Source organism: Sinohyriopsis cumingii, chromosome 7 (assembly GCF_028554795.1).
Source record: "Sinohyriopsis cumingii isolate HCF-2022 chromosome 7, ASM2855479v2, whole genome shotgun sequence".
NCBI lineage: Eukaryota > Metazoa > Mollusca > Bivalvia > Unionida > Unionidae > Sinohyriopsis > Sinohyriopsis cumingii.
In genome coordinates this window covers 20,945,357-20,962,510 of record NC_142967.1, presented here as the reverse complement: position 1 = coordinate 20,962,510, position 17,154 = coordinate 20,945,357, and the positions used below count along the sequence as shown (strand labels likewise).

The 17,154-nt window shown below is 34.1% G+C and overlaps 1 protein-coding gene across 1 annotated transcript in view; it reads right to left on the bottom strand.

Moving 5' to 3' along the window:
* Positions 1-539: 539 nt before the first annotated feature.
* The window catches only part of LOC149794844 (polycystin family receptor for egg jelly-like), a 54,538-nt gene continuing 37,923 nt past the window's right edge, over positions 540-17,154 (bottom strand). The window contains exons 6-7 of the mRNA XM_089963721.1: positions 7,316-7,534; positions 540-709 (exon numbers count right to left, since the gene is read on the bottom strand). Coding sequence (XP_089819847.1) covers positions 540-709; positions 7,316-7,534 — 389 coding nt within the window. The remainder of the gene's footprint in view (positions 710-7,315; positions 7,535-17,154) is intronic.

Genomic DNA, 17,154 nt, shown 5'->3' with positions numbered 1-17,154 from the left:
ACCTTAAGATCCTTCTGAATTTTCACTTTTTAACTTTAGAATTAATTCATTTGTTAAGTTTGAGAAAACTTGATTTTACTTCCTTTTGTTTATGACCACTGTTTAACAGATGAATAAATGCTGAGTATGCAAAGTTACAACAATACATAGCTTTATGACCATAGAGTTTAACAGATGGACAAATGCTGAGTATGCAAGGTTACTACAATACCTAGCTTATGACCAGAGTTTAACATAGATAAATGCTTAGTATGCAAGGTAACAACAATACCTAGCTTAAAACAGTACAAGAGCTTCGCAGAATTATTTACCAAAGGTAAATAAAACAAAGTTTTATAATAAATATGAACACGAAAAAGCCACTTCATATTCCAACTGAGATGGAATCACATGAATTGATGACTGTCCTCAAAGGACACTTAAATTATTTGCAGCAGCACAACAGGTCATTTGATACGAATGACACTAATCTGCATTTAGTTGCTACAGATTATTTCTAAGGCATTTGGTGAAAAGGATGGAGTATGTTATGATTGGATTTAACAATACATTGCCTTCACAGAAAGCTGAGGAGTAACGTTGGTAGTTGTTCCATATTCATCAGTTACATCAACTTGAAGGTTCACTCTGTATTCTGTTTCTGAATTTCCTGCTGGAAGATGCACCAATATTCTCTTTGGATTAACATCACTGTAAAGCTGGGAACTGTCTAAACAAATAACAATAGCAATGTTTTATTAAATGGAAGAAATTTTTTAGTTATGCGGAAGTCCCCAACTAAAAGCATGAAAAATTGATCCCATAAAAATCTCTGAATTTTTATTTTGTGAAACTTTAAAAACAACCAAAAGAGTGTCGATACAACACAAGTTCCCTTGTGTAAATATGATAAACTTTAATAAACTTTTGTTTAGTTTGTAAAGTCAAAGATCTAAGTCAAAGAGAGTCAAATATGAGTCAAATTATCATGGAAAATTAGAGATACTTTAACAACTCTCCATGACAAGTCAATATTCTTTTTTCAAACATACTTTATATCTTAATCCCCTGACCTCTCCCCTCATTCCTGGCTGAACTGTTATTGAGGGGTTGTAACACAAAATATACATGTATATACTCTGTCTTGCTCATTCATTAAAGCACATACTAAGTATGGAGGTGTGAAAGCATTCAAAACTGTCATTATTCACTGAATTTTGATCTGTATGACTTTTAAATTTACATTTGTTATCTTCATTTTTCTTAAGCTTGCAAGCTTTGATTTTATTTTTGCCATTTATCTTTAATGTAATAAAAACTCTGGATAGAAAAGCAGAACCGGGAATTGAGATATAATTTAGTACAAGCAAAAATGGGAAATATTTGTGGTGGGTAGGAATTATGGGAAATATTTGTGGTGGGGAGGAATTATGGGAAATATTTATGGTGGGGAGGAATTATGGGAAATATTTGTGGAGGGGAGGAATTGTGGGAATGCACACTAAGCATCCTGATTGTTGTTGCAGACCATTCAATGTGATGAATGCATTGCATTCTAAATTGAGGATGTGTTCTCCATCTTGAAAGGTTCCTCCAGAAAAACCAGCTTAAAAGGCAGGGATCAATTACGAGATGAAACTTTCTGCTTTTTGTGGTTACCAGAAACATGTGTCAGTAGAATGCAGGAGACTGAACCTTCAGAAGTCTAGCTAATTCCTTCTGTAAAAGCGTGCACACCTCTTCCTTTAATTTCACCAGATTTGATTGGTGAAAAAGTGGGGATCCTTGACAGAGGGGATTGTTCCCAAAACTAGTTGGTAAACCCCTCCCCCTCACAATGGAAATTACCAAGTGAAGATACCAATCCAATCCCCATTTTTAAGTCTGAACCCCATGGCCCAACTCTTTTTCCTGCAAAGAACATAAGGGAAGAGTGGAGAGAGGAGATAACTCTGTCCAGCCCCTATCCCAGTACAATGAGGCCTTTGAGTGATGAATGGAGGACAGTCATCAGCAAACAGAACAAGATGACCTATGGCTGTTAACCAGTTTGATCTTACCAGTCACCAAGATGACTGGTTGGTGGTCACAGACATTAACCAGTCACAGGGACAAACTGACCAGTCACAAGACTGCTCAGGAGACACAGATATTTTGGAACCTTTTTCTTCTGATTCATCACAAGAATGGGTGTAGTGCTAATGCTTCCACTCAAGTTGGCACAACATGCTACCCCTGAAATGATGAATGCATTGTAACTGTAGACACAACCCAATATGTGCAGTGTGTGGTGCTTCTCCTTCCTCACAGAAGAGTGCAACATGCTACGCCCATACAAAAACCAAGGGCATACAGGAGCAGTATAAGAGGCATAGCACGCTCAATTTAAAGGCGTAAAGCAACTTTTACAGGCGTACTAGACCACAAGCGTAATACCAGTAGGAAATACAGGTGTACAAGGCCCAAAAGCATAATACCAGTATGAAATACAGGCATACAAGACACAGAAGCATAATACTAATATGAAATACAGGCTTACAAGACCCAGAAGTGTAATATCAGTAGGAAATACAGGAGAACAAGACCCAGAAGCATAATACTAGTATGAAATACAGGCGTACAAGGCCCAGAAGCACAATGCCAGTATGAAATACAGGTGTACAAGACCCAGAAGCAAAATACTAGTATGAAATACAGGCGTACAAGACCCAGAATCATAATACTAGTATGAAATAATACAGGCGTATAAGACCCAGAAGCATAATACTAGTATGAAATAATACAGGCGTACAAGACCCAGAAGCATAATACTAGTATGAAATACAGGTGTACAAGACCCAGAAGCATAATACTAGTATGAAATACAGGCGTACAAGGCCCAGAAGCACAATGCCAGTATGAAATACAGGTGTACAAGACCCAGAAGCAAAATACTAGTATGAAATACAGGCGTACAAGACCCAGAATCATAATACTAGTATGAAATAATACAGGCGTACAAGATGCAGAATCATAATACTAGTATGAAATAATACAGGTGTACAAGACCCAGAAGCATAATACTAGTATGAAAAACAGGTGTACAAGACCCAGAAGCATAATACTAGTATGAAATACAGGTGTACAAGACCCAGAAGCATAATACTAGTATGAAATACAGGCATACAAGACCCAGAAGCATAATACTAGTATGAAATACAGGCGTACAAGACCCAGAAGCATAATACTAGTATGAAATACAGGTGTACAAGACCCAGAATCATAATACTAGTATGAAATAATACAGGCGTACAAGATGCAGAATCATAATACTAGTATGAAATAATACACGCGTACAAGACCCAGAAGCATAATACTAGTATGAAAAACAGGTGTACAAGACCCAGAAGCATAATACTAGTATGAAATACAGGTGTACAAGACCCAGAAGCATAATATTAGTATGAAATACAGGCGTACAAGACCCAGAAGCATAATACTAGTATGAAATACAGGCGTACAAGACCCAGAAGCATAATACTAGTATGAAATAATACAGGCGTACAAGACCCAGAAGCATAATACTGGTATGAAATAATACAGGCATATAAGACCCAGAAACATAATACCAGTAGGAAATACAGGCAACTCTTGTCTAAGACTTTTGAAAATTACAGGTGTATTCCCAAAAATAAGATGGCATACTGGCAAGAAAGGCATATTTTGAAACTTAGCAAACTGCAATTCACTAGTTAAGGCATAGTTTGGAACTTAGAAAATTGAAGTGTGGTAGATAAGACGTGATTTTAAACTTCGAAAATCTGCATGCTGCGGATGAAATGTAAATAGGACTTTGACACAAAAAAACATGAGACTTATTTCAGCACTTTGTTTAATTCCAGTCTACTGAGAAGTCTCAAATAAATGAAATAGCTGGTATCTTTGTGCACATGCATGAATTTATTTAATAAATAATTTTTATACAAGGACAAATGAAAGCTGAAATGTATTGAAACCATTAAATGTTTCAATATTTGTTCCACCATCCCAAAAGCCCTATCCATTGGCTTGCCAAAAGTTTAAGTGTAACGGGTAATTATTAAAAGTTAGGATTTGATATATACACTAACCCTAATATATGAAGAGGTAAGAAATTATGATCAACAACACTCAAAAATAAATGTATCACATATGAATAATAATTAGTAAAAACAGAGAAAGAAAAAATATATAGCGACATACAAATCAATAACAGATCCTTATATATAAACATGCAACGTTGATTTACTCTTCAAACATGATGAGAAATGCATCAGTGAATATAGTAAAAAAGCTATTATATAAATTCTATATATTTGTATTCCAAATATTTGAAAATTTAACTGGAGATAGATATTATTCTTTCTGGTTGTGCAATATGCTTGTTGGTTATGCATGTTTGTTGGTTATGAATGCTTGTTGGTTATGCAAGCTTTTTGGTTATGCATGCTTGTTGGTTATGCATGCTTGGAATTGGGACAGAATTAGGTACAATTAGGTCAACAAAACATCTATTATGTAACTGCCTATACATACTATACTTGTTAAGCAAGTGACATAAAACTTAAAGGGCTAGCTATTCTGTTCCACTTGCCAGTAATTACAAAAACATATGTCAATACTAAACTATCCCAAACTGCAGCAACTTGAAATGAAGCCACAGCAGCTTGTTCCCTCCAGAATGAGGTCAGAGTGGGAGGCCACTTCAAGGCATTATATTTATTCTTGAAACAACAATTAGATTTATAAATTTATTTATCATTATCATTATCTCCAAGATAGAAAATTTACATTGCATACATTTCACCAATTGAGTAAAAGTCACTGAATCCATTCAACAACAAAAGTTTGTTTAAAAGTAGTTAAGTCCCCTGAGGAGAATGTTATGAATCCCATGTGTCATTAGCTCAAAATTTGAAATCATAATTGTAACTTTAAGTCTAAGACAAGCATTCTCCAAATATACACAATGTTTGCTTGAATTTACTTCCATGAAGATAAAACCATTAGTGTTTGTATCAGAAAGCAATCCTTCTCTGAGAATGAAGACTGAGTTCACAGTAAGGAGAAGTGGAGCTGAAATGTTGTTGTTGTTGTTCTAGGGTTTAACGCCATTTTTCAGCACAAGATAGGCTATACATGGCAGCCAGTATAACTGGTGGAGGAAGAACCCTGGAAAACCCAGGGAAGAACCACCGACCCACGAGAAGCTACTGGCAGGCTTTTCCCACGTACCCACGCTAGCCGAGCCTTGGACTCGAACACACGCAGAGGTGAGATGGCAGTGATCCGGAACGATGAGCGCTTTAGACCACTCGGCCACTCGGGGCCCCAGAGATGAAATGGGGTTGCAAGTTCTTCAGTGGAGTTATAGTAAAAATAAGTGTTAAGTAAAATCCTATGTACACATTGCATATAATCAATCTATTTAGTGGTTGTCATTGACTTCGAGTTACATCTTAGGCTTCTTTTTGTGCTTTATTATTATGAATATTAATTATGTCATGAAGATAAAACAGCTGTGTACTTTGCAGATATGCAAGTAAATACATCCTAAGTATTGTCCCTTGCGAAAAATTTATATAACACCTGTCTTTATTGGCATTTAGGTTAACAGCCATTTTAAGCTGAGTAAAGAAAATGTAATTGTGGGAAATTGTTGGTTGAGAATCTTAGAATTTTAAGAACAAAGTTTTATGAACTTAAGAAAATTTTATTCAAAATACCCTTGTGTTCCTTGTTAAATATCAGATTACAGTCAGACCAGTGCAATGGTGCTTTACCAGAAAAATCATAACTTGCCACAGCTGCATGTTTGCTGTAACATTAATTTAATCTCATTCAGTTTAGACTGGATGTAATTGATATTTAGGTCAACTACTTGCAGACCTCTTTTGAAGAGGCCAAAATATTACAGTTGTGTTCAAAGTATTGATTTTTGGTCATGGCACTATGTGATGTATTGTTTAAGACTTAACAGATTTATTTTCATTACCTTGATTATTTACATAAACACATGAAGATGATAACATACAAAACTCATCTGTTGTACCATGACCACATGTAGCACAGATGAATACATTAAAATGCTCAGTATGAGACTGATCTGTACATGTGTATAAGAAAACACTGACATATTGGACACTTGAGGAGCCTCAGAGGAAGAAGTAACGCTAACAGTATCGCATAATCAATCCACTGCTAAAGGATCAATCAGTTCTCAACAGTCGTCATCCAGCTTATCCTCTGTACCACGATTACCATGGATGTGCCTGCAGGCACTGCTGTGACACTCAACTGTTTTCAGGAATGAACAAAAGCCATCATACCACTTCTGTGCTGACTCATCACACAGTGTAACCACGAATAAAAATATAGACACAAATATTTCTTGACCAGACATCATTAATCGGCATGTATTTTTACAGAGTTTCCACAAGTGCACATTTCTCAATATTGTCACCGAATGATAATTCTGACAGATATTGTGTTTTATTGACAAAATATTACAGAATATGGGATACTTTTATCTAAATTTGCAGATTTCATTTAGTCCGTTTCAAATTTCCATTCCATAACTAAACTTTTCAACAATAAAACAAACAAGACATCAAGCTTTGAGTTACCGAAATCTAGTTCAAATATCAGTAATATTTATGCTGAATATTGTGTCGCCTATCACATTAACAAATTCTAGTTTCTAATTAGTTATGGCTTTAAAAATACATATTTTCATTAACTTAGTATAGTAGATATCATTCTATAAGTGTTTACCTTAAGTGAAAGTATACAGCATATATGGAATGTGGAATTATGGTTTTGAAATTGCAATGACTCCAGCAAAACTGGAATCGATGGCAGATATGGCTATAGAATGGTTAAAGGTCAATATCACACTGCTTTTAAAATCTGGTTTAAATCCATTAATAATTATGAGTAATTGTCAAGGGGACCAAAATGGGTGCTTCTAATAACCTGGGGATAGAACTCTACTAAACAATGACCAAGAATGCTATCAAACAAACTCAGCCAATGTCTCACTGACATCAAATTACTGAGCTGAAACAAAAGTGGCTCTTACAAGGGCCATATATTAATTCTGCTACAGAATGATGTAGAACACTGTTAACCCAAGTCAGTAAAAGTCTCAACAATATTTAGTTACATACCAAACTGGATTGCAGTAATAATCAAGTCATTGTGCAGACAGGAAAGTCAGAATGGTGTGAGTATAGAAAGATGAAAAGATTCTATATAAAATATCTCATTGCTATTAAAAGACGGGAGAGTTAGATGGCAGGCTATGTGTTTATCTTACTTTCTCCATTGATCCCAACAAGATACAACTTGTAAGTCATGTGATCCGACAATCCATCGATGTCAAAATATTCTGGACATTTAATGATGAAACTGGTGATGACGGTGTATCCTTCTTTGGGAGTAACCGTACATGGACCTCCTGTCGGAGATATTGTTGTTTGTATCATTTTTGTACTCTTCAATACTGCTGTGTCACCTAGATCTGTTTCAAAAAACACTGAGAAGGAGAAGAAAAAAAAGGAGATAAGATGTAAGCAATCAGAAATGCAAAAGTCAAGTTCCAACAGGAGCTAATTAATACAATTTGATCAATTTCATTTTTGAAGCAGATTCAATATAAGGTTATTTATTTTAATTTGCACCTATCTAATAAACTCTGCCATAAAGATTATATGAATTTCATTAAAAAATGTGCACCACAAATACTCTTGAAGAAAAAAAAAACATTCAAATTTAAAGAGATTTATTATGCACGGTTGTGCTTGAAAACCTAACATAATCTAGATTCTTCGAAAAATGCTTACATACAATTGTGAGGAAATCTGGTCACATAATTTCAAAGATATCCTTGATGGAAAAAATGGGTGAGAAGTGAGATTAAATGTTAAATTTTAGTGTCTGGGCTTCAAGAGGGGGGCAAGGTTTTTAAAATTCTTTTACGCTAAAGACAAAAAAACAGTTACAAGATTATCTCCATGGTAACATTTAATAAAAATCTGATAGAACAAAATGACTGGATATCTTTGTGTACTTCATGCTCTTTCTCAACCACAAGGTAGGCCTAATGAAAACCCATGTGCAAAACTGCATTTTTGGTGGGGTTGGGGTAGAGCTGTTCATAATTTTTTTCAAATTTTAAAAAGTTTATGGAGGTTTCCATCTGTTCTATTAAGTTTGTAAGACCAAAATGAAACTGAAGGTTTTGCGAGGGTTTTCATGTTCACTTTTAGCCCTGCAAAATGATAAACACTCAGTTTGTTCATGTACAAAACTGTCAGTGCTGATGAATTATTTTTCTGTTTAATCGTTTAGCAAATTCCAGATATGTTACTTAATCTGGATAATATTCATAAAAAAATCGAATTCCAGGAAACTCAGGTGTCCTCATCATTTGGTTGAAAGACAAGGTTTGTAGTTTTGTAGGGGAAGGTGTTATGTATATATATTGAATTTGCATTTTTTGTTAGATTTTTTATTTTTTAAATTTTATTATATGCTATTGTTATTTAACATTGTTTGACTTAACCTTGTCCAAATTCAAGTTTATTTTCTACTTGAACTGAATTAATTTTTTTCAAATTTATTCCTTAAAAAATATATAGCTAAAATATTCTCTGTGTATGCATTTAATATGAGGATCACTATTAATAGAAGTAAATGTTTATTTGGGTCTGGGTCTAGGTTACTGGAATTCCCCTACAATCTTCCCGGTGTTATATATTATAATTTTATTAACAGACTTTCTAATAATAACTAACATTTTACTTTGTAACATTAAGTACTTTCTAGAAGATTATTTTCCATTTGATAATAGGATTTTTTTAAAATAGAAAATGTTAACTGTGACATGAAGTCGAGTAGAGAACAACATAATCTAATCACAGGAAAGATTATTCATTTGTGTTTTAAGATCTAGCAGAATCAATTTTGTATTATTGTTGTGCTCAGAAGTTCAGTTGGAATGGAATTTATTTCTTCAAATTATTTGATTCAGTGATAATTTTCTCTGGAAATACAAAGTGCTCATTAAAAAATATTCTTGAAGAGAGACATTCACTGGGATTTATAGCAAATTTAAACCTGGAATTATATTTCTATTTCAATAAAAGACTATTGGTGCAACAACACAATACAGGCCACTACAGGCACATCTACATCTTCAGTGTTGGACTTTTGATTTTGATTTCTACTAAAGTTTATTCAGAACTTTAAATTATTAGACCTGTATCTGTAATTCTAGGATTATCTTCAGATTTAATTTACAATACCATAAGTTCTTTTTTAAATTTTCATTTTGTATTTTAACCCTTTACCTAATTGAGCATAGTTACAAAGTGCAGTGCACTATAAATAAAACACCTGTTACCTCTTCAACTCCATACGCATAGGCCTGCCTGTGAACTGTTAAGCAATGTAGTGTATGTTACATTTAACAGCAATTATAACCATTTTACATTTTTGGTACACATCTATTATATGTGGAAAAATGTAAGAGTAAAGTCCAATTATTATAGCTGTCTAATAGTCCGATTATTATGGCTGTCTAATTATTTTTCACGCAAGAATTTTTTATGTGCTTAAAATCTTGAGAGAACTCGTTCACCGTCATGTCAGTGAGGCTGCGTGACACACCGCAGCTGCCATTTCTCATACTCGAAATTTACATGTTTTTCGTCTGCGTCTACATCACTAAGTCATCTGAATTTGATAATTTATAAAAACTAATTGCTGCCTACATCAATATCAGAGCCTTTACCTAAGTTATTGAGTCTTTCATAGTTGTGATTCTAATCATGAAAACTTCATAAGTACTGAATAAAATCCACGACCTCCATTTTAGAGAGTGGAGATTACGACCCAGTTACTTTAAACAGCAGATATCGACCAGAGCATAAACAGTGACCACGTGATCTGACGTAATTGTCATTCACAGAAATGAATGTAGTATCTAATAGGGGGTTTTACCCGAAGGTAGCGCTAAAAACCCCAGCTTAAAATGGCTGATGTTTACAGCAGGCGTCAAAACGCACTTCCATGCAAATGGAGTAGAGGCGTCAAAAGGCGCTTCCATGCGAATGGAGTAGAGTCGAGTAGAGAGAAATTCATATCTGGATGAACCACCAAATTTCTGTTACTTAGACTCGTAACAGAAATTTGGTGGTTCATCCAAATTTGAATTTGAATATTTCAGAACTTTAAAATTTAAATTCACCTTATTTTAGAATTTTCTAAGTCTCAGGTATTATTTCATATTTTAGAAATATTTAGTGAAATCAACCAACTTTTACAATATCATCTAAAGCAGAGAACTTTGTTTTGCAGCCTACCCACAAGTGGTTAGAAATTTTGAAAAAGGAAGTACAGCTAAAAAAGTTGGAATTAGAGTTAAGACAGGTTCAGTCTCAGATAGAAATTATACAAATGCAAAGAGATGAAAGTGACAGAAATGCGATTTCTGAATGAAGAAGATGAAAGACAAATGCAATTTGAGAAAGAGGAAAGAGAGAAAGACTATTGCTGAAAGAAAAAGAAATGGGAATTTCATCTTAGATTAAAAGCTGGCAAGTGGAAAGCACTTCCCCACTTTTGATGTTATCATATATAATCAATATAAAGTTAGTAACCCCTTTACAGGAAAGAAAAGTAGTTCAATATTTTGTTGATTGTGGGAAAATAGCTGAAATTTTTAAATGGCCAAGAGATTATTGGACTTTATTATTACAAAGGGTACTTACTGCTAAAGCTCATGATATCTACATTTCACTGTCATCACAGCAAAGTGCTGATTATGATCTGGTTAATGAATGCATCTTGAAGGTTTATGAGTTTGTACCTAAGGATTATCAACAAAAGATAAGGAACTATAAAAAAAGACGCTGGACAAGCTCATGTCAAATTTGCAAGAGAAAAAAAAGAAAGACAAGATCAGGAAATTGCAGAAAGCTCATATTGGTTTAAGAGTTCAAGAACTGCATCATTTTTGGACTTGTCTTGATGAACATAAGGTTCAAACTTTAGAAAATGCTGCTCAAACAGCTAAGGAATATAGCTCATTTCTCAGCTGTCTTCCACTCATCAGTCATCTGGTAAAAAAAAAAAACCATTTCAGTCTAATACAAGCACTTCCAAATTTCAAACTGGCACAACTTTTAGAAATAATTTTTCTGATAAGACCGACTATAAGTCATCATCCCTACCTACTGCAAGAAGAAAAGTCACATTATTTATGATTGCTACTCTGACTGAAAAGTAAACATCAAGACAGATCTATAACAAATGCTCTTATTTTGAAGAGGTCAAAGTCATGTATTGAAACCAATAAGTTTGTTGGGTCCAGTGTGATATTATTATGAAGAATTATCAACCATTCATGTTGAAGGGTTCTATAACACACATTAGTGACTCTGGGAATCTCATCCCTATTAAAATTTTAAGGGACACAGGAGCTTCTCTAAGTCTAATTTATTATCAGGTACTTTTGCCTCTTTCTGAGAATTCTTCTAATGAGTATTTTTTATTGAAGAGGGGTACAGTGCGAGTTGGTCAATGTTTCTCTCCATTCTGTAAATTTGTCATCAGAGTTTGTCTCAGGACCCATGACAGCCAGAATAATGTAGTCTTTACCCATTAAGGGTATTGATTTATTATTAGGCAACGACCTAGCAGGAGATAAGGTTGTGGTTAATGCATTTACAAGGGACAAGCCTTGTTTGGATCAGAAAGTAGATTCAATGAATGCATAATGTATGCACAGCTTGTGCAGTTACTAGAGCTTCTGAGAATGATGTTGATCAGAAAAGCATTCCTTTAGCTTACACAAGTATTGCTCAGGCTTTTGATGATGTCACTTTTACTCCTTGTTTGGATCAGTCAAAGGGTATTGAACACAGTGATCATCTTTTAACTGCTCATTCTCTTTATTCTATAACAACAGTGACAAATGACAATCACTTGTCATTGAATGGGGAAAAGATCATGAGATCTCCTGTTTGTTTCAGAGGGCTATTAGTGAAACTTAAGCCACTGAAATACTAGCTGGTTATTTTGTGAAAAATAGGGTCCTTATGAAAACTTGGAGACCATCTAAGGTACCTGTTGATGATGAGTGGTTGGTGAACTGTCCAAAATCATACAGACAGGAAATTTTTAGTTTGGCCCATGAAACTTTTTTAGTTGGACATTTAGGGATCAATAAGGTGTATCACAAGATCTTTAAATTTTTTTTCCGGCCAAAATATTAAAAGTGATGTTTGAAAATACTACAGATCTTTTAGTGCTTGTCAAATGTTAGGAAAACCCAATTAGAAGATACCAACGGCTCATCTGCAACCTATTCCTGCATTTGAGGAACCATTTAGCAGAATAATGGTAGATTGTGTCAGTCTCTTACCCAAGGCCAAACCAGACAATCGATACATGTTGGCTATAATGTGCCCACAAGATTCCCTGAGACAATTACTTTGAGGATTATTAAAACTACAACAATAGTAAAAGCTTTGATAAAATTTCTTACTGAATTTGGCCTTCCTAAATCTGTCCAAACTGATCAAGGCTCAAATTCCTTGTCTGGAATTTTCCAGCATGTACAAATTAGGTACGTACGTATCCAACATTTCAAGCCTTTTGTTTATCACCCTGGAAGCCAAGGGGATTTAGAAAGAATTCATGAGATTTTGAAAAATATGATTTGGTCATATTATTTTTATACTAGAAAGGACTGGAACGAAGGTGTTCATTTACAGTTGTTTGTTGCCTAAGAACTTTTAGGATTCAGTCCCTTTGAACTAGTTTTTGGACACAATGTTCATGAGCCATTAAATTTGTTAAAAGAATAACTTTTCTGAAATGAAGATACAGGGAAGATGGTATGTAACGACATAAAACGCTGACAATCTAACCCAGGTGAGGTTTCATCAATACGAATCTGTATACCACATTTCCTTGAAATAAAAGAAAATCAAGAGAGCTCACTGAAATAAATGATTGTTGGACAAACTCTCAGTGGCTAATAAATGTCGAGGTAGAAAGCCAATAATCCAATTCAGTAGTACAGACTGTATACTATCTGGACCCAAATTATTTTATCCATAACCAACATCCTACCCTCTACAGTTAAGACATAAAAATAAAACATCTGGACCCTACCACTCACCAAATATATTTTGGGAGGAAACATCCTAGATCACTATTTACGATTCACTAAATAAAACCATAAATTTTGGAGGTGAGGTCATCACCATTTTAATATAAAAATAATTATAAATTACAAGAAAGAAACATTTGTTTTCCAATGTTATTATTGCCATTTAGTCAGGATTCAGGTAGCTGTTACAAGATTTTTTTAACTTTGGTAGGTCACACTGGCATCATTTTTGCTTAGGATAAACTTGCATATAGTCAGAAATGTTTTAATAAAAAAAACAGATTGCTATATGACCATCCAATCAAGGGGTGAAATGATTTTCAAGACAGCATGATCCACACTGAAAACCAGTTCAGCTGGAGTGACAATAACAAAATTTTCAAGATGGTTGCCAAGGTGGCCATATTTGATGCAAAATCGGCAAATCTTTTATTAAGGATCTAGTTGACATCATAAGTCTTTAAATGATACCACTAGCATTATGACCATCCATTGTAGTGTAATAGTAATAATAATAATAATGTCTTTGTGCCAGACAGTAACACGATCAGTTTAATAAACTAACCTCCTTTGAGGCCCTCAATTTCCGTTAATACTTTGATGTACACAGAAGCATTATACAATAAAAACTTATTTTTATCAGCGACCTCTGCTGTGAGCAACCACCTATCATTTCCGACCACAATCATAATGCACAAATCGATTTTATTTGATAAATACTGTCACGACTGACCACCTGCTAAACGCGACCAACGACCGTGATGTCTTGGCAAAATATGCATTTCAACACTGCTATGATTGACTGCACTGCAAAAATGAGGATATAATCTACCAACCTTTATTTAATATCTGTAACAATGACCACTCATGCCATTCTACAAAAAAAAAGGCTGCCTACCAATATCTAAAATTGTGTAGGTATGCTTATAGAGTTTTATAGTTTCTGTTGTAAACCAGGCTAAAGTACATGTAGATTATTCCCTATTCTGGTTCCCTGCTTCGTATGCTCCTTGCATTATTCTCTGCTTTTTGTATAGGGGAGAGCAACGCAGGGAGCATATGAAGCAGCGAACCAGACTAATTATTCCTGCACTTAGCCTGCTTTCTGGCCTTATCGTAGATCATGTGTATGAGTAGGACCCATCATCACAATAAATGACCGTATCACAAGAACATAGACACCACTGACTTGTATTAATTAATTGTTACAGTGACCATTTGATTAGTAACAATTGTTCTGATCAAAACATAAAAAAGAATAATAATAATAACTTTTTTTAAAAACAGAAAAATTGACATAGTAGTCACATATATTGTTTGTCTTTAGAGTTAATCCATATTGCCTGGGGGTGAATAAGGCCATTGTCTAAATAAACCAGCAATAAAGATTTGTTTGCAGGATTCTATTGATAATGTTCAAGACTTGTGATGTTTGTTGTGTTTTTTTTTCCTTGATGTTAAGTGATTACATCCCAATTAAAGCTGTCATCTATTGAAGTTGGTGTGACCGGGTTACACACTTTGTTTATTGAGTTAATCCCTGTATGTCTTCTTTGAATGAAGCTGTTCACTTTTGTCTCTGAGGCAATGTTTCCACTTCTGGATGAGATAACTGTATCTTTTTATTTCATTAATTGATAGATAAGCAATGCACATGTTAAGATTTTTCATATTTTCCCAAAGCCCAGTCAAAACCATCTTTATGTTCAGTATTGCAACTAAGCACTAAAAATGTTGCGACCTTGAACCTTAATAACAATGGATGAACCTCCAACTAAAAAGAGACAAATATTAAAGCTTGAGAAAATAATTATTGTAACTGAAAGAAGTGAAAATGAGCGGACCACTCACAAAAAAACAGCTTAAGCATCGGTAAAACAAATTTAGGTTGTTAATAAAGGAAAAGGAGTAAACCAGAAATGATTTCATGTGCTCGTAAATGTGATTTCATGTTTAATGATAGAAGTATATTTTGATTGCTACATAATTTTATTTTCAGATGAATGCATACAATATTTTAGCAAGAATTATTAATAAAGAACAGAATATATGTACAGTAATGCCAGTAAATGTTCTTTAAATTGTTCTGAAACTGTCACATGGAAACTGGTTTTTGTACAAACCTGCTATGAGAGACTTTCCTGTCTTGAGAGACCGTTTTTTGGTGGCAGAATGGGCGGTCTCTCATAACAGGTTTTATTGTACTACCTTTATTTACAATTTAAAAAAATATATATATGAGAGAAACTGACAGAGACGTAATAGAAAAGGTAACTGTAATATATTTTATTATGAGAATAGAATAGGCAAGATACTTCAGGAATGTAATCATTTAACTATTTTCTTATTTTTAATATTAAATTAATGCTTGATTACAAAATTATTTTGGGATTCTGTTCAAAATTACTGACCATAAATAGTGAAAACTTTTCATAAAAATTTCTTGTTTTTTCTTTGGTTATGGAATGGAAAGGTGATTAGCTGAAATTGATCTTAAATTAAGAGTGTTGCCTTGTTTTCAAGCATGAAATAGTTCCCTGAAACATAATTGGGCCATACTGTTAAAAACTTTGTACAGAAGTCACAACAATATTCATTCACTTAATGACAACATTTTAGTATCATTCAGCACTAGATACATTTTTGAATGTGTTCAGCACTAGATACATATTTGAATGCGTTCAGCACTAGATACATATTTGAATGTGTTCAGCACTAGATACACATTTGATGAATCTGCGATTTTTTTTTTCTACAAGTGAAACAGTTTGCAAATATTCATGTCAGAAGACATGTTTACTTTACTGACCCACTGTTTTTATGCAGGCTTTATGAAACATGTGATGCCACATCCTATAACCAACACCTTATTATATATATAACTGCTGGTTTGGTCATATGATGAGTTTATGTGTGTTGCTACAAAATGAATGTGTGAAAGTGATGAAAACTGAACTTACTAAAATATTTTCAGTTGGAGATAAACTTACATTATTTTCAGTTAATTCTGATCAAATTTGTGTAGATTACATTCTTTCAATCTACATGACAATTATTGCAGTATCAGTTAATTTCTCATGGACATTCAGCATATCGTCATCTTTTGCAATTCATACAAAAAATGCCCACTGTTATGCAAACTTAGTTGTGAAATGGGTATCTGCAGTAGATATGATTGTATTTACTGCACAATAAATAGCCCCCAGTTTTGTTTCATAAAGCTTTATCTAAGTGAAATTTTATCTTATTCTTTTTCCACCTTGTTTAACTTCTATTTTATTACATAATTCGCCCACACCAAGTGTCTTTCTCTAATTGTACTAATTGTTATTAATGTGGCTTATTATTCATAGCTTTAAACAGGTACCTTCTGTATAACTTTCCTTACTCCATACTGGATACATAAGACGTTTTGGATTCAAGGTTGTAAATTACTATTATTTCCAGTTTATCTTAAATCATTCCTATCAATTTGAAGCTCATCACGAATGTTATTACAGTAATGCTCATTCTACTTTCCATCTATGAAACTTCTGAAGCAATAAGTTTGTACATGTTAATTATGACCAGTTTCTACAACAGTTAGTAAGAAAATAAGAAAAGCACACTATTAGCAATTTAATAACATAAAATTTATTACAGTATGTAAATTTCTCCAGTAAAATCATCATAATCATCTTCTGCCAAAATGTAAACTATTGTGCAAACCTCATCACGAAATGGGTATCTGATGTAGATATGAGGGGCCCTGAGTGGCCGAGTGGTCTAAAGCGATCTCCGTTACGAATCACAGTGCCATCTCACCTCTGTCTGCGTGGGTTCGAGTGTCGGATTCGGCCAATGTGGGTATGTGAGAAAGCTTGCCAGTAGCTTCTAGTGGGTCGGTGGTTCTTTCCGGGGTTTTCCCGGGTTCTTCCTCCACCATTAATATCGGCCGCCATGTATAGCCTATCGTGTGCTGAAAATGGCATTAA